This window comes from Cydia amplana, chromosome 7 (assembly GCF_948474715.1).
Source record: "Cydia amplana chromosome 7, ilCydAmpl1.1, whole genome shotgun sequence".
NCBI lineage: Eukaryota > Metazoa > Arthropoda > Insecta > Lepidoptera > Tortricidae > Cydia > Cydia amplana.
Window position 1 is genome coordinate 3851982 of NC_086075.1, and position 23384 is coordinate 3875365.

Here is a 23384-nt window from a genome sequence, read left to right on the forward strand (position 1 = left end):
TCTTCAGGTCGCCCAATTCCAGTCACTTCGGCAGAAACGGACCTCCTATCACGAAGCGGCTGGCGTAAGGCTGTCCGATTATCAGAGCATTTTTGGCGCCGCTGGGTAAAAGAATATCTCCCAACGTTAACACCCAGATTTGGTCGAGGTGAGGTCCCCCAACTAGCAGTCGGAGACTTGGTGCTTATTGCGGACGGCAACTCTTCGAGAGGTTCCTGGCCCCGTGGGCGAATTACTGCTGTCTTCCCGGGTCCTGATGGCGTCGTGCGAGTTGCGGATGTGCACACCCTTGGAGGCCTTTTGCGGCGGCCCCTGAGGAAGCTCATTAAGCTCCCCCTTTAATAAAAAAGGGGGGAATGTTGGCGACGCACCTTTTTATACGTTTACTTTTATACTTTTATTGTAATTTGAATTTCTTTGTTTTATATATTTTGATGTTCTTTTTGATATACCATTTTTGGCAGTGTACTCTTAGGTTTCATGAAATAAACATACTATCAGAACCAGTGCGCCCTTGTCATTAACAGTATTATTAGTGTATACGATAGATGTGTTTATATTTGGTAATGTAGCATTAATTTTATTACCACTTGGGCGACGGAGAAAATGTTGTAATGTTTTAGCTCATTAAAACTTTACGATTTTACGTGATTCGACAAAAGGTTGACTAATTACAGATAAGTCTATAATAATCTATTGTAATGTTAAAATTTCGCTAAAATTCCTTTAGTTATTTCTTTCTAATATACAGTTTGTATTACAGTGTACGTGTTTTGAAATTAATTACGCAGGGCACACAACATGCTATCCTGCTTTGTATTTTATTCTGACCTCAATTATTGAGCTTATTTGGTAAATTAAGGTTTAAATAAGTGGTCGGTGATCAAAGTTTTGTTTGAACCAATAAATAACCTAAACAAAGCAAGCATTACACACCTACCTAAAATGTGCAGGTTTTGAAATGTGACGAGTGACTAGCATTTATTTCGCCTATGTTATACTAACTATTTAATCTTATAAATGCATTCATTTGTTTCATTTTACATTTATTCATTTCGAATCCATTCCTAGGTGAACTCAAATATCCGGAATAACTACTTACTCTTTTATAGATAGCCGAACTAATATATATTACAAATTAGTTAAACACTTCATACAAAATAATCATCATGCGGTAACGTGATGATGTTTTATTCCAAAAAAGATATAGGTATGTAATCAAAAACTCAAATCGAATTTAACCGTTTACCGATAATAAAAATTATTTGTTTAAATTTGAACTTTATTAGCTGTCAATAGAGTTGAATATCATATCCGCCATATATGGCTTCGTATATTGGTTGAGTTCAAAGATTGAACTTCCGCACTTTCAAAGATGTGTCTATTAATTTGTTATGGTACCGATCTACAGGCATTATGCTGTGTTACACACATATTTGCGATTATGTTATTATTATTGCATAATGCATAGTTCATACACTAACAGGCCAAATCGAGTTTTAATTATTCAATCTGTTCCCATACTGATTTGCTGTGTTAAAAGTGACATTTCTTCAACCAAAATCGTCTCTTTGACACTGGCAGATCATTATCAATATCATATCGGAAACCACAGACCTAGAATTTTCGCGCTCGCGCTTGACAGACAGCTGAAGTGTGCGAAAGGGAAGCCATCAAGTATATGAACATCCCATGAGTGCGAAAGAGTCAGACTACCAATGTAATTATGATATTCCGAGCGAAATTTTCTTAACGATATTTTGTCAAATTAACAGCATAAAGAGTGTAAGAAGCCGGTTTATACAGTTCATTATAAGTTTTTCTTCCGTTGTGTGCTAATATTTTATCATATTAGTCAATAATTTAGAATATTTTGTGTAAAAACATAAACCGTTACTTTACGCTAGGGCTTGACCAAATTTTCATATGACAGTATCGATAACTCGTCGGTATATTAATAGTGACTGAATATTTTGATAGCACACGCAGTGCAAGTGTTATTTATACCTCATAACTTCGTAGAATTTTGACGTTAATAATAAAATAACACTTGCACTGCGTGAGCTATCAAAATCGTTGCAGACTTTTCTTGATCTAACTCTAGTTAAATTTTATTTTAGCCCCCGAACACCCCCATATAGCAAATATCATCGAAATCGTGTATGGTATCTATTTCAGTTTATAATAAAAAAACACATTTGAATGAAAAGTAGTCTTATAAGCAATCAAACACCGATAGATTATTAATATGTTGTAACATGACATCACTATTTTTGATCTCACATAGACAATTGACGCACACACTTGCATTTCATTTTTGATCGCAGTTTTTAAGTTTGACTGTTGTTCTATACATTCTATTTCTATGTCGGAAACAGATAAAATAACTAAAACTAAACTGGCCTTTACTCCACTTACGTAGGTACGTACTTCAAAAGCAGCCAGACGTGGAATAGTCGCACTTATCCGTATTACATACAGTTAATGATGAACCTTTATTAAATTACCCATGAATTCCAGAATCCAGCAGGCGGATTGAGAAACTCAAATTATGAAATAAATAATCAAATTTCTGCTAGTGTAACAGAACCTGTCTACGCTAACGGCCTGGCCACGACATTGCGCGACTGGCTTCGGCTAAGGCGACAACCATAGGTGGGAACGAAAGGCTCGATCGCCGTGTCTCGCTCCAACCTATGGTTGTCGACTTAGCCTAAGCCATGTCGCGCAATGTCGTGGCCAGCGCGTAAGTTTGTATGCTAACTGCTGGGTCGATTACCACGCCGCCATATTTTGTCACAGCCTTGTTTTTCCAAAAAAGACGAACTAACAGCATAACTGTGTTCAGTCATACATACCGTCTAAATGCGAGGGGTATTTGTGTGAAGCGTAGCCGGTGGGCGCTGACGGCGCGCCGTAGTGCGCCGGCGCGGTCGGCGCCGAGTAATGCGCGGGCGCTGTCGGCGCGCCGTACGCGCTCGGAGGGTAGTCAATATGCGCAGGCGGCGGCCCGTATACCGGCGGTGCTGGAAATTTAAACACAGATCATGCGAAAACGGGTTATGTTTACAACCCTTAGTGTAAGGCCTGAGTGCAGGGTTGGGCAAAATACTGGCTTCCACGTATTTGAAATACAAATTACAAAATACATTTTTAAAAGTATTTGAAATACAAAATACAAACTACTTTGGTGACGGGTATTTGAAATACAAAATACAAATTACAGTGTTTAAAATACTGTATTTCAATTACAAAATATACCTTTAATTATTTTTTTGTTAAGCATTTAGTTTTAACGTTAACGAATATCCTTTCATATAAACTTATAGGGTCATTGCGCTAGTTTTCGTCCAGCTCTAGTTTACGTCCACTTGACGAAATTTGAATATATACCTACATTCCTGCACAAATTTGGACTGATTTCAATCCTTATGTCTAAGGCGTCTAAGCAATATATCTGTCTACATATAACAATGATATTTCGCAAAAAGGAACCGCTGGTGGCCTAGCGGTAAGAGCGTGCGACTTGCAATCCGGAGGTCGCGAGTTCGATCCCCGGCTCGAACCAATGAGTTTTTCGGAACTATATACGAAATATCATTTGATATTTACCAGTCGCTTTTCGGTGAAGGAAACCGGACTAATTCCAATTACGGCCCTAGTTTACCCTCTGGGTTGGAAGGTCAGATGGCAGTCGCTATCGTAAAAACTAGTGCCAACGCCAATTACTGGGATTAGTTTCCAAGCGGACCCCAGGCTCCCATGAGCCGTGGCAAAATGCCGGGACAACGCGAGGAAGATGAAGATTTCGCAAAAAGTAGTAAATTAAAAATGAAATATATATTTGATAATCCGTCAAGTCGTCGAAAACTAGTGCATGGACGGAAACTACTGCAATGACCCTATCCCCTAGATTTAAACGAAAAGTTTCACGCAGAAGTTGACCTAATATAGATCCAGTATCCAGCCAATGAAAATTGTATCTCGGCTGGATCGGAGGTTCGCGGTCGGCTCACAGCTTGTGCGAGAGATTAGACATTTTAGGATTATAGAATTTAATAAAATGTATTTATAGAAATGTATTTTGAAGCTTGAAGTATTTAAAATACAAAATACTAAATACATGTGAGTGCAGTATTTGAAATACCAAATACAAAATACTTTTGAGGTAGTATTTAAAATACAAATACAAAATACTAATTTGTATTTCAAATACGTATTTCAAATACATGTAATTGAAATACTGCCCAACCCTGCCTGAGTGGACGCTCGAAGCGGAGCGTTCGGCGGAGCGTGCAGCGTCACAGAATAAGTAATAGCATTATCATACAGAACGGACACGCACCGCCCCGCCCCGATTCGGATTACCTCGCCCGCGACAGGCCGCGACATGAATGTGTGCGTAAGTCGCTCTACTGAGATTCCGTCAGGATTCCGTCAGAAACTCAATGACGCGTGTACAGACACTACAGACGTGCCGCGCACACATATAAACGCAAATCATTTTTGATGTATGGCGTGTCCGCCCTGTGGCAGCGTGGCGTCGGGCTCACAAGTATGCCATAGCGTTGACTAGACGCCGACGCTCAAAAGACGCTAGTGTGGGGTAGCACTTCGCCAAAAATTCCGACGTGATTATAATATGTACAGATCATTCTCAGCAACTTTAACTGTGGGAACTGTCCCGACGTTAATTTCAGTTAAAATATAATAAGTATTTACTTTGAACTTAAATATGACGCATGATTTCACAATAAGAGTCATAATGAGGATAAGTAAGTAGGTAAATAAATAATAATTAACTTCAAACATACTTAATTAAGAGGCAAGGAAAACATTTACCGTTGCTATGCCCGATTAAAGCATTAATTACATAGAAGTATACATTTTGCAACCATTATGATTTACAAATAAGGACATTTCCTACCTATGACCTATGACCTATGGTTTTCCTATGTGCTTACGTCATATCGTAATTTTTTATGTAAAATTATAAAATAAATGTAAAATTTATGTTAATGAAGTAGGTACTAATTGATGCTAAATTATTTTAATAGGCATCCTAGGCTAAGTACCTACTTGATCATAAAATGGTTAAGTACAAACATAAACCCTTTCACTGCATCTTACGTGAGATCGCGGGAAACTCTTGCAACGAACTTTCGCACTTACGAGAACAGTCAGCATCAAAAGTAATAAGTAGATCAGACTATACGTAAAAAAGTGTATAATGCCGGGCCAACGCGAGGAAGATGATGATGACCACCTCCTCTCCCTCCCACGCCCTTTAAATATTGGAAAACACTTACATGGTTTCTTATGGCTCAAAGCGGCTGATGACACGATCTTTTTGCCAAAGTTGCTGACAGCTTCACCCTTGACCGATATGACCTTTCCCAAGGTCGAGGCCAGCGCGCCGCCGCCCTTGATCAGCTGACCCTTCAAGATGGTCACCCCTCCGGTGATGGCCTTCACTGCTTGAAGAAGTGTGTAGAGGATGGATTTCTTGAGACCCCAGAAGTCGACTTTGCTTTCTTGCTGCGGATATATGTGTTGGTTCAAAAAGTATTGAAGTTTTAAAAAGTATTCAGGGGTGGTGAGTATGTAATTTAATTATTTTGTATTTATTGTATGGTTTTCTGTATTGAGGTGTGCAATAAAGAGTATTTGTATTGTATTTTTATGGTATAACAGTTAAGTCGATATGAATCATTATTAAAATCTGAATACTATATGAAAGTGATTGGTAGCTCGCAACTTTCGATTAAATCATAGAGCTATAATTATCATTGAACAACTATCATTGAGCTATAATTATTAGGTATGTTATTTATTTCATTTTGGCAGAATTACATAATAATTATATACTAAATCAATTAAATTTCAGCTTTTTATTATTATGCTTGTTAAATAAGTCTTTGAATCTTCAAATTGCAATTTGAAAAACATAAATAAATTTGAAATAGAGATTTAATGGAATAAAATCAATATCATGACATTGCTATGAAAAAAAGGCATGTCATAGCTTTTTCTGTAAAGAAATCGTGGGAAATTATCGAGTGCTTCTGCGATAATTTCCTACTGCTTGTTTGACAACAGAATACAAACGTAAATGTGTATTTGCGATAAGTGTTTTATCAATTTCAATCACCCTACAGATTTTTTGTAGAACAGGCTCATTAATCAAAACATGATAACACAGGTTTAAAAAATACCAGTTTATTTCGGTTAAACCGACCAGCAAGGAACGCGTTCAAACCAAAATGGAAAGACTTTACTTTAAATACTTGTTAACGGTTTGAAATTTTACCCGGTATCCGAGCCTTGATCAAAAACCTGAGGGCTTGCCGCGAACAACGTTCGAGGTGTTGCCTCTCTGTCGTACTTGTAAATTCGTACGTAAGTGTGACAGTGAGGCAACACTGACCACAGTAAAAAAAAATGAAGCGTGTACTATACCGGTTCATAAGAATATCCAGGATGTTCGTCGTGTTGGCCTGACTTGCTTGAAGCAGAGGCGATGAAAGTCAGCGCCCCTGATGATGCTTGGCCGAGGAGTCCGATCTTGCTGCCTATGGATGACGCTGATGACGCTTTCGACACGACGGAGCTTAGCGCTTGTGCTGATGACCTCTTTGTCCTAGAAAAAGAAATCTGTTTAGGTAATTCAAGAATCAGGAGATGTGACGACTAAGGCCCAACATACATTTTCATGGCTCCAAATCAGTGTGGTTTTAAAGTAAATTCCTTCCGCTAATGAGGAATGTTCCACAAAAACTTTGACTATTCATCAACTCAAAACTACTTAACATCATCTCTTCCTCGCGTTGTCCCGGCATTTTGCCACGGCTCATGGGAGCCTGGGGTCCGCTTGGCAACTAATCCCAGGAATTGGCGTGGTCACTCGTTTTTACGAAAGCGACTGCCATCTGACCTTCCAACCCACAGGGGAAACTAGGCCTTATTGGAATTAGTCCAGTTTCCTTACGATGTTTTCCTTCACCGAAAAGCGACTGGTCAAAATTACTCAACATCTTAGTGTAAGGCCTGAGTGGACGCTCGATTTGGGCGTGCAGCGGGGTGGGGCGTGCGGCGTGTTAAACAAATGCAAACGTAAGTATAAAGTATAGGAGCGGCCTTAGTGCACGCTGCTCAAATTACTCCTGACCCCGACGCCACGCTGCACGCCCCGCTTCGAGCGTCTACACAGACCTTACACTTATGTATTTATTTTTATGCGAGTAGGTACCTCATGATTTCCTCCGCCGCCAGACCCTCAGCCAGAGCTTCCAGCTGTTTGGGAGACATTCTGCTAATGGCGGCCAGGTCAATGATGTCCAGTCCCAGCTGTTGTGGTGAAGGTGCTGCCAGTGACGTTGTTAGACACACGATCATCCATAACTGAAAGATATTAAACAAGTTAGACATTTACTTGCGTTACATGAACTTCATAGGTACATAGAATTACCATAAAAATTAATTCGCTATAAATGGAATCTCAGGCGGACTAAAAAATGGGAAATACGAGGGGTATTCAAAATATTCTCGGTATGAGAATGAAAACAAACAAGTACGAAAAGTTTGATATTTTTATTTTTCAATATACTCCCCCCCTATGTTCATACACTTAAAAGATCGATCAATTATTTTTTTTAATCCCTCGTAAAAATATTTTTTATCTTTCGTGTAAAAATGCTCCTCCACTGCCGCCTTCAATGCTTCATCGTCAGAAAATTTATTTCCACGCAGATCCTTTTTAAGATTGGGGAGCAAAAAGAAGTCGCTGGGGGCTAAGTCCGGACTATACGGTGGGTGAGTAATAGTTTTAAACCCACGTTCAACAATAGCTGCCTTGGCAATATGAGCAGTATGGACGGGGGCGTTGTCATGCAGAAGCAGAATACCTTTGGTTAACTTTCCTCGCCTCTTTTCTTTAATTACATCCTTTAATTGACGTAGAATGTTAGCGTAGTACTGTCCTGTGATATTTACACCTTTTTCTTTATAATCGATTAGTAATACTCCTTCACAATCCCAAAATATCGTGGCCATGACCTTGCCAGCTGAAGGGATGACCTTCAACTTCTTGGGATGAGCTGAACCCTTAATGTGCCACTGCATGGACTCTTGTTTACTCTCTGGGTCATAATGATGAACCCAGGTTTCATCTCCAGTAACTATTCTTTGCAGCACCTCATCAGGATTTTCACCGCACAGGTCAATAAAATCGGAACAACAAGCTACACGCATGTCTTTTTGAAGCTGAGTCAGCATTCGCGGAACCCATCTTGCACTTACTTTTGACATATTAAGATGGTCATGTATAATATCATGTACGGTACCAATAGAGAGATTGGTTACTTGTGCTATAGATTCTACCTTCACTCGACCATCTTCCAATATAAGTTTTTCCACTTTATCAATATTTTCTTGTGAAGTAGCTACTACAGGCCGGCCAGGTCTAGGGTCATCTTCAATACTCTCCCTTCCGCGTTTAAACTCGCTTGACCACTTTTGAATGGTAGATAAAGAAGGAGCAGACTCACGGTAAACACAATCCATTTCCTCTTTTATGGTTTTTTGATTTTTACCCTGTTTTGTCAAGAATTTTATCACGCATCGATGTTCTAATTTAGTTAACATTGTCAATTCGCACAGGATGTTCATGTTTGTTCAGCAATTGCAGAAAAACAAAAGACTATCTCGGTTCGAATTATACTTTTTTTTAATGTCAATGAATAAACCTTAGCGGCCAGTAACGAAAGAAATTTTAGAAGAGGTCGTAAGATATCAATACCGAGAATATTTTGAACGCCCCTCGTAAATGGCGATCTACGGAACCAGGCCGCGTAGCCAAACTGCCAATCGCTTACGCTCCGTAGCGATCGAAACGCAACTGTCACTGTCGCACTATGGAAGAGTGATAGAGAGACACAAAGCGATTCGATGGTAAAGCGCAAGCGATCGTCACCTTGGGTAGGCCGCCAGATCAGGCAGATCTCCGTAAGCTCGGCGTCGGCAAAAGCTGGCGTGATACCACTCTGGTGCGAGCAAAGTGGCGTGCTTTTTTGTTGGAGGACATGACTCATTTTGGGTCATCGCACCAGCCAAGTAAGTACCTAAGCTATTAAAAATGGAATCGTAAGGTATCGTTCGGATGTTAACTGTAGCATTAGGTACTATTGCGCAGTCGTTGTTGCCACCGCTCTAACTTTCAATTTCCTTCATAAAATGAGTAACATTCGCCATCGCATTACTGCCGCGATTTTGTCGTTCATTCCGTCACTCATTATTTTATCAAGGAAATCAACAGATACAGAGGCGGCGTGCAGCGTTGCATTGTCGATGATAAATTGATAACATTATGTATACCGTATTACCTACTTCGAGTTACTTAAACATGTTCTTCTTGTTTTATGCACCCAGTCTTGCATTATTTTACGCACGGATTACGCAAGACTCATAAAGATGAATAATAATTTACCACGCATAAACAGTTATTTTTTTTTAATTTCTCGCATTGACTGTAAATTTAGCTCATTAATAAATTATTACTATTAGAGTTTAGAGTAGGTACTTGTACTTGAGACTTGAAAGGAAAATGGGCACTTTCGTATGAGAAGTGTCCGATTGATATACCTATATACTGTTGAGAAATATATGTCATCTTGAAGCTCTTAATCGAAGCATTCTTTTATTTTATTTTATGGCACCAACCTTAGACAACTTGCAGGGACCGAACTTTAAAAAAATGTTGCGCACATTTTTTCATGTAGGTACTTACCTACGAGTATGTAATAAAATATTAAGAGGTCAGGATCAGGATGCTACATTACATGCAAAAATGCAATGAATACGATTTTTTTAAATAACTGGCGCCATCAAAGTAACTTGGCGGAACTTGAGTTCTAAAGCCCTTGCTACACGGTCGCCGACAAGCCTTCTAACCGTCTCTGTCCTTGGTCTGACCTTGGTGAGTTTTGGTCAAATTTTGTTGGAAACAACTGTCTACACGGTCCGTCCAGACCAAGGCCACGCGGTCTGAGGGGCTTGTCGGCGACCGTGTAGCTTGCTACACGCACGCATTGCTGCCCTTGGGCTTAAGTGGCATGACCTGACATACTTAATGTTATTTTCCATGGTTGAATTGTGCTGTCGGGGAAATAACATAAAAGTAAAAGAAGTGTATTGTGTAATAGGTAGGTATTGTATTGAGTAGGTCTATACAGGGTGTCCCAAGAAGTAGTGATATACTGAAGCTGGGAGGTAGAGGACCTAGAGGGCTATCTGAATTACCCCCATGTATGTTCCGCGATTTTTCGTATTTTCGGAGTTATGATTTTTTTTAATTTTTCACCTATCGCCGAGTACGATGAGATTTTTATTTATGGTGACGTGAATTATTGCGGTAGATGCTTGATTTTTTTTGTGTGCTAAGCTGATAGATAGGCCAATTCAGTATGGTAACATTTACTATCGTTAGATCTTTGAATGGAATTTTAAAAAAAATGCCAAGAAAGATAAAATTACCCAGTATGTTCACAACTTCAAGAGCGCTTAGAAAAATAAAACATACTGGGTAATTTTATCTTTCTTGGCATTAAATTGCATGACTGAGAAAATCATGATTAGATTAGATTAGATTTATTTATTTCACAATATATGATTACAGTACAAATTACATTCATGTCAATTTATAAGAATCTATATTGTGATCGTCAGAAATACATTTAAATAATAGAAAGATGCTTAATCCAATTAAATTCATAATATGAGAAAAAAAAATCACCTGAGAAGGATCGTCAAATAATAACAATAATTAAACGAAAACAATGTCAAAGATAGGAACGCGATTATAAATTATACAGTTATGTCAAAAAATTCACTTATTGAATATAATGGGTTGTCCAGTAAAAAGTTTCTCAATCGACGCTTGAATGTTGTATCGGACGTTTCCGCCCTTATTTCTGCAGGTAATCGCTCATAATAAGTCGGACCGATGACACGCGGGTTTTTTGCTGCAAGTGCCATGCGACGTGGAACTGTTCGTAATCTACCCGTAGTTCTAATGTTTATACCAGATACCTCAACACGTTTGAATAAAGATAAGTTATTTCTTACATACATAATAATTTCGAATAAATATAATGAGTAGTGTGTCATTATTTTGTGCGTCACAAAAAGGTCCCTGCATGAATGTCTAGGCTTCACACCCGCTAGCGTTCGTATTGCCTGTTTTTGCATAATAAACACTCGATTGGCATCCGTAGAGTTTCCCCAAATGAGTACACCATACGTCATTAGCGAGTGGAAGTGAGCATAGTAAACCGATTTTAATGAAACGTACGAAATAAGGGGTTTCAACTTACGTAACGCAAAGACTGCACTACTCAATCTATTGCATAGCCGGTCAACATGGCACTTCCAGTTAAGATTCGAATCCAACATAAAGCCAAGGAACTTCGTTTCACTGCACATTGGCATCGGGCAGTCCACTACGCATGGGGTCACAGTAGTCATCCGTCCTGAGAATAACATTACGTTAGACTTGCTGACGTTAAGAAGTAACCCATTTGCAGTAAACCACCGTTTTAACTGCATACATGCCTCGTTGATGTTCTCACCAAGCTGCTCGTACGTTTGCGCGTTGATTATGACCGTAGTGTCATCTGCAAATAGTACTGACAGCCCGGTGGTGATGGCAGATGGGAGATCATTGACGTAGGCTAGAAACAGAGTATTTCCAAGGGCTGATCCTTGGGGAATGCCTATTTTGATATGGCCAATCTCAGACTGGAATCGCTTTCCATTAAAGGACAGTTTTACCTGTTGTCTTCGGTCCGACAAAAATGAAGCGATTAAGCGATGCGCCTCTTCCGTCACGCCATAGCATCTTAGCTTATCCAGGAGCATTGTGTGACTTATTACGTCAAATGCTTTAGACAAGTCACACATAATACCGGCCATTTTGTGTCGCTTGTCTAAACCCGTTATAATGCTATCGACAATGTTGATTTATAATGCTAATTGCATTAATAAACTATATTGTTTGTGTTATAATACTCGTACTTATAATTGAAACTTATATCCATTTACACTTATAATATAACAATACATATTTTTATAAGTAGCTGTTATAATTACTTTCTACATAGATAATAGCAGCATTTTATTCATTCATCTCTCCACTGAATTAAGATCAAGAGTTAATCCCATTCGTTTCACGCAATAACCTTTACAAATTACCCGTAGCCTTCTCTTTCACACCCAAGCTCAGTGACAAAGACGGCAGCATAATGTCACCAAAAGTGACTTAACGTCACAAAGATCATGTCATCGGTCGCGCGCGCCTTGGCAGTGAAAAGCGAAAGTCGTGACGTCATCGCCTTCCGCGCTGCAAACTGCGGTATTAAAACCGGCAGGTCACGGCATTTTGAATCTTAATTTCAGTGAATAAGGTACTCATGAACTGTATTTAAAGATACGATGTTGGTATAATAAGTATTTTACGTCTGCGGTATGCCACAGGTTTTCCTTACAATTATGACTCGTGACGGATGTAAAATTATTACTTATTGAGGATAATATTTCATTCCGTGTTAAGTATTTAAATCTAAAATCATGCCGATGATATAACTATTATGCCATTATTACAATAGGAACCTACTAAAATAAAATGTGTAAGTAGCGGACGAGGTATTCAAAATTATCTTGACGCGATTTTATTGTTAAGAGAATAAGAGCGCGTCAAGGTAATTTTGAGCACCTCGCCCGCTTAGCAACTTCTGCTGCTGACTGTACAGTGTACATGATCCTCATAAATATGTTGCACAAGACTGACGGCCTGATTCGAACCATAAGATATTTAAAAAAATTGCTAAGGACACGATATGGATCGCATATGTCACTGTCAAAAGAGACGTTTTTGTTTGAAGAACGTCACGGTAGAGTGATTATTTAAAATCAGAAATCAAAATATTTCATAAAAATAAATTGTATGGTTCGTTAGTTGAAGTATTTATTATATTTCGACAGCATTGTATGTAGTAGCTACTCTTTACCCTTAGAGTTGGTCAAAGGCGCCTACCCTTTCGGGACGGGTACCGCCGTGGTCAGGACGTGTTTTTTTGTCAGAAGTGAAGGTAATCCTCATTGGATACTCCGGCCCGGTATCCGCGCGGTAGCATGCCCGATTCGGCTGTACTGGAGATTTGTCTCCTAGCTGCCTACGGACTAAACCCCTCCACTCTGTAGAGTGTTTTGTTGCCAGAAACTCAGCGCTATCGGTAGGTATACGCGTTGTTTCTGGGTGTGTAGTCCGGGAAAGATTTCAGTGTAGTGTATGTGATGGGTTGTGAAATGTTATGTGCGTGTTGAGTGTACCTACGTAAGCTGAAGACGCGGGTTCGATTCCCGCCTCGGCCACCGGTGGATTTGGTCACATTTACTTTAGTATATGATATCTATTTCAGTTTACTACTCTTTGTGGTACATTTTAATATAATGTTTAGTACTTCCACAATAATGCAGTGGCATTACCGTAGTAAATGTCTTTTAAATACAGTCATATTCTCCGTTAGTCGTGCTTTTCCGCACGCCTGGCGATATTTAACTTTCTGATAAAAGTTACGAAGAAAGTTTATTTTGGGTAACGAGAGACCAACATATTTCCGAGGTCGTTATACTCGTAAAAGCTTAATAACAGAAATTTCCCTCAGAGCTTTACACTTAATAAATTAAGTAATAAATTAGTAAATTAATAGATTTTGTAATAAGCGTTTTTGTTGTTGTATTTTTTCTCGGATTATTATTTAACAACAAAAAAATACAACAACAAAAATACTAGAAATTAAGCTGGCTGTATTAGATGCTGATAACAACAGTGAATGGAAATGGACCTAGAGTTAAACCGACAAGTTTGCAACACGAGTTTTTTGATAGCACACGCCGTGCAAGTGTTATCTTAAAGAACGTCAGACTTCTATGAAATTGTGACGTATAAATCGTTGCAGACTTGTCTTGGTCTAACTCTACCAACCTCTGTATAGTTCGTTTTTTTTAGCATTATTATTATTATTATTTATTCAGGTAATTACAACACAATATCTAATCTTAATTACAAAAGTATCGGTAAACCAGTAAGGTTTGTCTCGATACTCCATCCGCGGTAGATTTTATACAACAATAGAATATCATATCTTTTAACTTAAGAAACTACTTACATTCATAACATGCTCAACTTAATCTATCATTTAAATTACAACAACCGACACCACTGCACTGAGCGCTAAATAAATAACATTTTTCCTTATCCTATTGTTCTAGGTGTTATTAGAAATAAGGTAAACAATCTTGAAGAGTCTTTTAATTGAAAAACACATTTTAAAAATAAGTTACGGTAAATATGTAACAATTATGAATCTAATACGATCTTTTATAGTCTTCTGCTTTCATAAGTAATAGTTATTGATTTTTAAAAAGTGTTTTTCAATTAAAAGACATGTCAAAATCGCTTACCTTCTTTCAAGTTCTTTCTAATGCTAAAAAAACGAACATTATAGGTACTGCGCGCGTGCTGGCAATGGCAGCAGGTTCGGCGCAGCATGTATTTAACAAGCTTTTATAGAACTTGCAATACTTATTTGTATGTGTAAACCCTCTTCCATTATTCGATTTAGCTCAACCCTGGCTCAAATGTAAGTTGGGCTCAAATGCAATATGGTACAGTCAGCTGCAGAGAAAAGGTACCACCCCTGCATAAAAAATTATATGCAGGGGTACCCCCCTACCTTTTCTCTGCAGCTGCCATTGCCAATAATTGAGCTGATCTGATGATGGACACAGGAAGTGTTTGGGTTTGTTAGAGTTATCTGTTGAAAGAAATGTTAGAATCTGTAGAAAGATAATTACTTGTATCAAAAATGAAAATTTAAACGAAAAACTTATTCTTTCATACCTACCTTTATGTCGCCCGTTATCTCATTCACATACTTTCTTTTCATATCATCTCTCACACGGTTCACCTTTTCCTCGGTTTTCTTGATTTTTAAATGACTGATATATCTACCTACTACCTATTAAATTCTCACGGTCGTTTTTTTTTATTCTAGCATGCACCAATGATTCTCCAAAGTTTTCTGTGTATCATAAAAACCTATACCTATACCTTCACGTTTAAAGTAACATTTCAATTGCAACTTTATTTATTTATGTTTACGATACACACGCGAAATTAAAATGTAGTATGTACGGGATATTATCGACCCTTCGTCTTCTCGCCTACCTACATTTGTAAATTTGACATCTATCCCTACTTACAAAAATGACTTAGGTAGGTACTTGCCTACTTACTTTTTCACGCATATTTTATTACAAATAAATGCAAGGTCATCGTCACTGATAGGTAACTAAACAAATCAATTCATTCGCGATGGGGTTCCGAATGATTCAATTGCACGCGCGAGCGCGCGCGAAACGGAACGCGCACCGAATAGAATGCAGCGTGTTTATGATGCTTAGCGTGGAACGAAACGGCATTTATTTATTTAGATTCGTTTGTTAACGTTAAATGTTGACGATTGTTGTTTTTGTATTACATTTACTCGGTACCTGATTAATAGGTAACACTTCATAATTTTAATTTTGGTCCGGAGACTTAAAGCTCATTTAGACGGTGCGAGAACTCGCATGCAATTTTCATTACATTTCGTCATTTGATCGGTCGGTAGAATTGTTGTAACTGACTTCGTTGTTGCAATGTAACTGAAATCGCATGAGAGTTCGCGCGCAATACGAGTTATGGAATATCAAAAAATTCTGATCAAAATCCTGAACCGTTATTAGAATAAAAATATACCTCACAGATGCGTTAAACTTGTCAACATGCAAATTAATTTTAATTTTAATTAATGTAACTTTTGTATTTCAATTACCTGCTAAACAACAGATTTTACTTTAGTTTTTTTAACAGTTAATGCTAGTGTAGATATCTAAAGAAATAACAAGACAAATATGTATTGTGTTTGTGCACTAAATTCTAGGTTGTCATAAACAAGCATACAGTCACCAATCATCGTGGCCATACACGCGTAAAATTGTAACTACGACAAATAACTGGCTTCCTTTTGAGACATTTTTTGAAATACAAATTGATGCTTACGCATCGCTTGATAGCGCGAATAAGGTTTTAATTGGTAAATACTGGAAATTGTGCAGTTAGAAAATACTATTACGATTACGAATTGAATATATGCACCAAATTATAAGGTGCCTATCCTATCGTTAACATAGCGAACGAAACGCAACTGTCTCTGTCGCATAAAATATGGAAGAGTGATAGGGAGAGATAACTACGTTACGCTACCACAGACTAAGTACTACCGTACAAAGGGACGTCAAGGGGTGTCAACCCTAATAATTGCTGAGCCGAACGGAGCCGAGTTCCCCCGAAGTCAGGAGTGTCTCCCCACTGACGCTACGGAGTGTGAACGATTGGCACCTTGTCTACGCACCGTGGCGGGTGTTTACAGGTCACCACGCAACCAAAGGAGTTTGGGCCAAGATGGGGCACTCTCAAAATACCGATTGTCGAATGTGTGATGGCGACGAGAAAGAGACAGTATTATACACCTAATGTGTAAATGTCACGCCCTCGCCAGACATAGAATGAAGGACTTTGGAGCAGGCTATCTGAAACCGAAGGAATTCAGAGCTCTGCCGCTGATCTCCATCACCCGACACATGGAGATGGTCGAAAAAGCTCTTGTGTGAAAAAACTACTGAGAATGTTAAACAAAAAAACCGGCCAAGTGCGAGTCGGACTCGCGTTCCAAGGGTACATGAAGTCCAACTCACGCTTTTGACTGCACATTTCTAATAGGTTTTCCTGTCATCTATAGGTAAAGAATTATTTTGTGTATTTTTTTCAAAATTTTAGACCCAGTTACTTTCGGAGATAAAGCGGAGGGAATGGTCGGACAGACAGACGCACGAGTGATCCTTTAAGTTAAGGGTTCCGTTTTTTCCTTTTGAGGTACGGAACCCTAAAAATACAACCACACTATTTTCTAAAGTTAGAGGGCTTTTGTCCCGCAGAAAAGTGATTAAGCATATAGATCTGCAAGTGTAAATGGCCTCTGGTGTCCATTAACGCATACTAAAGAAAGAAAGTGGCCGTGTCTCCTCTCGACCGGTTTTATGCATTACTTATGTCTGCATTGGAGTTTATGCTCTGAGTTATTTTACGTAAACTAGGAGCCCTCTAATAAAAATGTAAGTATACCTACCGTTACAAATCGTACCTATGGGGCGAAAGAGTCACGCTTCTCCTAAGAAAGTCCAACCATAATTTTGCGAGCGCAGAGAATCTAAGTTAGGTCGGATCCAATATTGGGCAAGAGTTAGAACCACTTATGAGGAATCATACCTACGGTTTTTCTTGCCCCAAGCAACAAACTCTAGTTAGGTAATTCCATTCAGATTGATTTCAATACAAGCCCCGATAATTTTTATTTTCATGGCGTTTTTTTCTCGAAATTGGACAATTTTGGAGGAGTAGGTACTCGTAAATTATTACAAGAATATATATTACTCAAAGCACAATATTTCTCCTTCAGCTGATATTTCTACGTAGGCAAATGGCATTTCAAATCAGATTTTGTTACTTGATCAAAAAATACCTACAATGAGCCTTCAGTAATACAGTTTATCCAAAAGCACAAAAGAAAACTCTAATTTAAGTCTTGTAAGCGTAAATTCATCTCAAATATATATGTTTTAAATATTATAGGAAAAATTAATCCTCTAAATATGCCATCGTGTATCGCGTATCCAATGTGAAAAACCCTGTTTGCAGTCTAAAAAACCAGGTTTGCCGTAGTTAATAACCCCGCAACACTGTCATTGGAATTGGTGACGTAGTAGGAGTAGGTAAATACTAGTAAATCTAGTAATATTACAAAATGCAGGTCCTGTTTCCATCGGTTGCGCGGACGCAAGTGAACAGAGGATTCGTAACAATTATTCGTATTCTGAGAGGGCTTATACTGGCTTTAAGCTCATTCATGTTCGGGATGTGTTTGAAATAACACACCTCGTCTTAATAATATGACACAGTATACTTGCACCACAAACACGTAAACACCTCTAAAACGAGCCAAGTCTGTCGTCATACAGTAAGTTATACTAAGTATAATATTTAGCATAGCCACTAGCAATTACTTAGTAATGACGTCATATTAGGAGAACGGGAAATATGTATCGGTAAAAATCTGCGCAATAAAGCTCATTTTACGAGTAACGGCTAGCAAGTTTTGATCGAAAGCAATGACACATTGATATAAAGGCCAGGAAATCTGGTGTTGCCAGCCCAGTTATGTGAACACGGCTGGTAATTCCTATTTAGGTCGAGATTTGTAAACTACATGCTTTTCTCATAATAGACACGGAAATACCACATCGAACGTTCGATATAGTACTTGCGTTTAGCAGTAAATGTATGAACTCGTACTAAACACTAATCAATATTATGTAAACAGACCGTAAGGCGTGTTCACGCTCGCATATAAGCGTTGTTTAAAAATAAATTATTAATAATGAGTATTTTCAACACAATAGTTAATTAGAATACCGGTGTCTTTGAGAAATTAACTTAATTTAATGCATGCATCATTTGTATGCATCCTTGAAATTAACGGAGTTTTAAACAACACGGTGTATAGAAGGTAAAATTTCAAATGAAGACCAAGTCTATTTAACATAATTTGACCACAAAAGGAGTGATTTGATAATACAAATGAACATAATTATATCCGGTTTGTACATAGGAGGAAATGCTAAAATTTACCTTACACCAGCTAATTAGAACGACGACAAACTCTTTTCCTACATTCCGACATCAATTAGGTATAAAATATCTTCAAAAACTTAGTTTCATCTATCAAATATCATACATTTGGAAATAGGCGCTACAAAATTTCATCGAACGTTTAAAAAAGTTAGAAAGTCAATATCTAATTTATTTTGATACATGTAACGTTATTACTCAATTTAGACCAAATAACAACATCAATAAAGTATGTCGGGTTATACCCAGTATACAGGGTGTCTCATTTAAATCGGTCAGTATGGGAAAGTCTGAAACTATAAGACATACGAAGATCTGTTCTTAGGAACCTGTCATCGATTTTAATAACAAGAAAAACTGCATTCATACATTTAAAAAAAAACCTGTACTAAGCTCGGGAATCGAACCCGGACGTTTTGAAAAATAAAACGAAACCTATTTCTATTTAGATATCGATTGTGTAAGTCTTAAGCAGTAAATTATACTATGAAACATGATGTCTAAAGCGAATAAAATGCATTGTTTTCATATTCTTTAATTTATTTTAGTAAGTGTTCGAAACGACTACCGCCTTATTTTTATTATTTTGAGTACAGGTTTTTTTTAAATGTATGAATGCAGTTTTTCTTGTTATTAAAATCGATGACATGGTTCTTCAGAACAGATCTTCTTCTGTCTTATAGTTTCAGACTTTCCCATACTGACCGATTTAAATGAGACACCCAGTATATTATATTCCAAAAGTAATTTCTCAAGTCTGATGGTGATGACATAACATTTTGCCAGCACGTTTACGCGGTCCCAAACAGCAAGACCAATTGTCGTAAACAATCCACATTATATAATATGACACATTGTTAGGTTTCTCGGTCACACGTTGTTTTGGAGATCTTTATCCTAACTGGTTTGCGAGAGGAAGAAAATGAGTTTCTAGTCTTTGTCAGCTCTTCTTCGGTGACTGATGATGCGTTTTGTGCGTTTGCGCAAGTAGGCAACACATGTTTAGGTTGGATAGTCTTGAATAGGATTCACAGGCTTGACTTTTCTTCTATCCGGATGTTAGCTGGTTTGGGATTTCGTGATTTAAGCCAATTTAAATATAAATTACCTATAATATAAATATGAATCACGGGTCTGATGTAAATGTCTTTTAGCACTGTGCATGTACTGTACAACTTTACTAAGTGTAAAGTGACCCCTCACCTATATTATGTTAAACTATATGCAAACTGGGTCTAAAAGTGCTTTTATTTACACACCATTTACAAACTAAATTAATAATAAATTAAAATCTACTTTAAATTAAATTAATATTAAATAAAACTAAATATGACGACTTATAATATGTATATGGAAATTCCACGTCATGCTAGGAGTTCATATTTTGCCCTTAATTTTTATCACAACAAGTTCTTATTAAGCGAATTTTCATAAAGTTGTCGTAAATCTTCGTATGGCAATTTTCATATTGCGCAGCGTACAAAATCAGATGTCACTACTGCCATTCACATTGTGACTTTCTATGGCTTAAACTCCGTAGGCATATTGATCGAAATAAAGAAAAAGAAAATGCTATCGAGAAGTTTTCTAATGGCAATTGTTGTTTGTAAGTTATTGTATAATAATGGCAACTATTGTATGTAAAAACAAGCGAGTGTCGCAACTTCTGTAGGTATCCGGGAAATTGAAAAAAAGTTTTAAAAGGAAAACATTCCAAAGCAGCAAGCATTAGACTTGAAACTGCATTGAAGCCTTTAAAAATCACGTTACTCAAACGTCCAGTTCCTGTGTAATTTTTATCCAACAACGCATCGTAATGGTCAGTTGCATAGGAAAAATATATGCCTCAATGACACACGTCAATATAAACAAATGCTGTAATAGTTATAATTTGAACACATGGGCTCAGAAAGCAAGACGAGTTCACTTTCGTTCGACGCAACGATGTCAACGGCCGGACTATGAGGGTGTAAAGTATATCATTTATCTATTGAAGTTTATTTGAACAATGGTAAAAATAATGATCAATAGTCACTGTGGGAGACGAAGCGTACAAAGGTAAGATGGATTGGGGATCTGGCCTGGCCGAAATCGTAAATCACACAACGGTACGGTGGTAATAGTATGGTACGGTGGTAATGATTTTGAGCTTTTTTCGGTTCCGCATGAATTTTGGCTGATCTGAGGGCCTACCGGGTTATTTATCGGGCATATTTTTCGGTCACTCTAATTACGCCTTGATTGGAGTAAAAGAGAAAGATATCCGCAATTTGCGAACTTCAGTGTTCGCGGTAGGCCCTCTGATGCTTTGGCAATGGACGCGTGCATTTGCAAGATACAGATAAAACAAATAACGAATTTAAGTTGCGCGGAACATACTAGTATAAAGATGTACTTAAATGGAATGACCACAGATGTAAATACAACATTTTAATCACAGAAACTACTATGGAAGTTTGTATGGAAGAAGCATACAAAATTAATTTGGTTGAAATAGATACGATCCATCACAATACCGTAGCCAATCGAATGATCGCTCAAAGCTCGTTCTATGTACCTTTATTTCTGTTTTCCACTTTCGATAAGTTGAAAACTTTAACCAGACAAGTTTTATTTATTTGAAATATGAATTGCTCACGTAACATACGAATCACGAATTCACGTTTCGAAACGTCGGGATGTAGTATAAATTCAATATACGCGATATAATCAATTTTAATAGCTTTCTTTCATGAGTATCTATATCGCGGTAACCGAAGACAATATTATAATTATACAATAAGTTTTCAATACAACACGCACGATTAAAAGCAGTAGATGCCGTGTTTATTGTTCAAGGGAATGTTTGTTTCCTGTCATTTCTATTTTTTAGTGAAAAACAGCCTCTCACAATGAAATGAGTATAAGGAAACTTAATGTAATGTTTTCAATAGAATTATAAGCAATTATGACATTTACATATTACTCGTATTATATGAACAAAGTATCAAGTCAAAATTATATTGATGGGTTGTGTAGAGTTAGATATGAGTTCATATTTATTTGTCTACACTGTTTAAGAATATTCTTAAGCTAATGTTCCATGTGAATGTTACTAATGTTCCATGTGAAAGAACTTCCAATTTCTCATTGTTCCCATAAAAGTTACAGTATGACTTTGGGATCGATCTAGGTAACATATAGATATGTAGAAACAATACTACAATAAATGAAGAATTGTACAGAAATTCAACACTTAGCACGAACGATGAACGATCTCTGCGACTGGAATTATACTCATACAATATTTATGAATATTATGTAAATAAACGTTATTTAAGCGAATCATTTAAAATAGAACACATACTTAAACAAAATATATAAGTATATTTGTTATCTAATCATTATTGGGCATGCAGAGACGTAAGAATACCATTTAATGATTTTAAACAAAAACAAGATTAACTTGATTGTGTATGTTTTTATATTTGACATACACATGACATGTAGAAAATAAATTTAATATAGCTGGTCAACCAAATCTTGTCAGTAAAAAAAGGCGCGAAATTCAAGTTTTCTATGGGACGATATCCCTTCGCGCCTACATTTTTCAAATTTGCCGCCTTTTTCTACTGTCAAGATCTGGTTGACCAAGTATATTATTGCAAATATCCAAATTAGATTTAAAAATAGGTATATATTTTAACTTCCTGTTGTAATTGTAACTTTGTCTCTCAAATATCTGGTTTATTTTGCTCTCAGTTATACTAGTTATTGTTTTGTTTTCTGCTATTAGTTCGCTAGTATGTTATATTTTTTTGAAGTACTAGTTCACTTGTTTTATTTTAGTTTTATGCCTATTTTTTATAAGTATGTTTGCCCTTAATTAAGCGGCACCTCTATTTTGGTGTGTTTTGTTAAGCTACATAAAAAATACTTCATTTTTCATAAGAATTTGTAATTTTGAAAGGATCTAATGTTTTAAATTAGATATTTAATCATCATTAATTAATTGCATAATTATATTTTTATAACTACATCCATTTTAGGTACCTAGCCATTCAAATTCAAATCAATCAGTCCATATTCATTTCCCCAACTTTCCACGTCACATTAGCACTTATAAAGAAATTAATCGCTGCGAGCAATTAACCGTGTAAACAAGCCTTACCTTCATATAACGCATCATCCTGTCCAAACAGCGAAAGTCACTAATTACACACGTCACTATCCAACCCAGTACGTTAGAGCGAGACACACAACACTGCCAGATTGTTCCTGTTTTAAAAAGCAAAAGTGTTTTTTGAATTCGGAACGTTGGCGCCAAAACTAGTAAACTTTCTCGCGCGGCGGTGCGCGTGCGACTCGCGATGCACTGTCACTCTCACCGGCGCCGGCGCCGTTTCTTTTTATTTAAACTTGAAATCCCCTCTTTGCCAATATTGTGCATTATCGCATAACAGCATCAGGTGTTATCTTGGCTCGTGTTATTTGGGTCAGCATTTGGACATACGGACTCGCTTGCGGGGTGTGAGCAAACGGATGTCTTGCGAATATGGTA

The 23384-nt window shown here is 37.4% G+C and overlaps 1 protein-coding gene across 3 annotated transcripts in view; it reads right to left on the bottom strand.

The window, feature by feature from the left end:
- The window catches only part of LOC134649378 (uncharacterized), a 34908-nt gene extending 11524 nt beyond the window's left edge, over window positions 1-23384 (bottom strand). For 2 of the 3 annotated variants that reach the window (XM_063504106.1, XM_063504105.1), the window contains exons 1-4: window positions 7250-7428; window positions 6460-6640; window positions 5310-5538; window positions 2859-3026 (exon numbers count right to left, since the gene is read on the bottom strand). In XM_063504106.1, coding sequence (XP_063360176.1) covers window positions 2859-3026; window positions 5310-5538; window positions 6460-6640; window positions 7250-7428 — 757 coding nt within the window. Of the gene's footprint in view, window positions 1-2858; window positions 3027-5309; window positions 5539-6459; window positions 6641-7249; window positions 7429-22994 lie in introns of those variants that run through there. The other variant, XM_063504107.1, reaches the window with a different exon arrangement.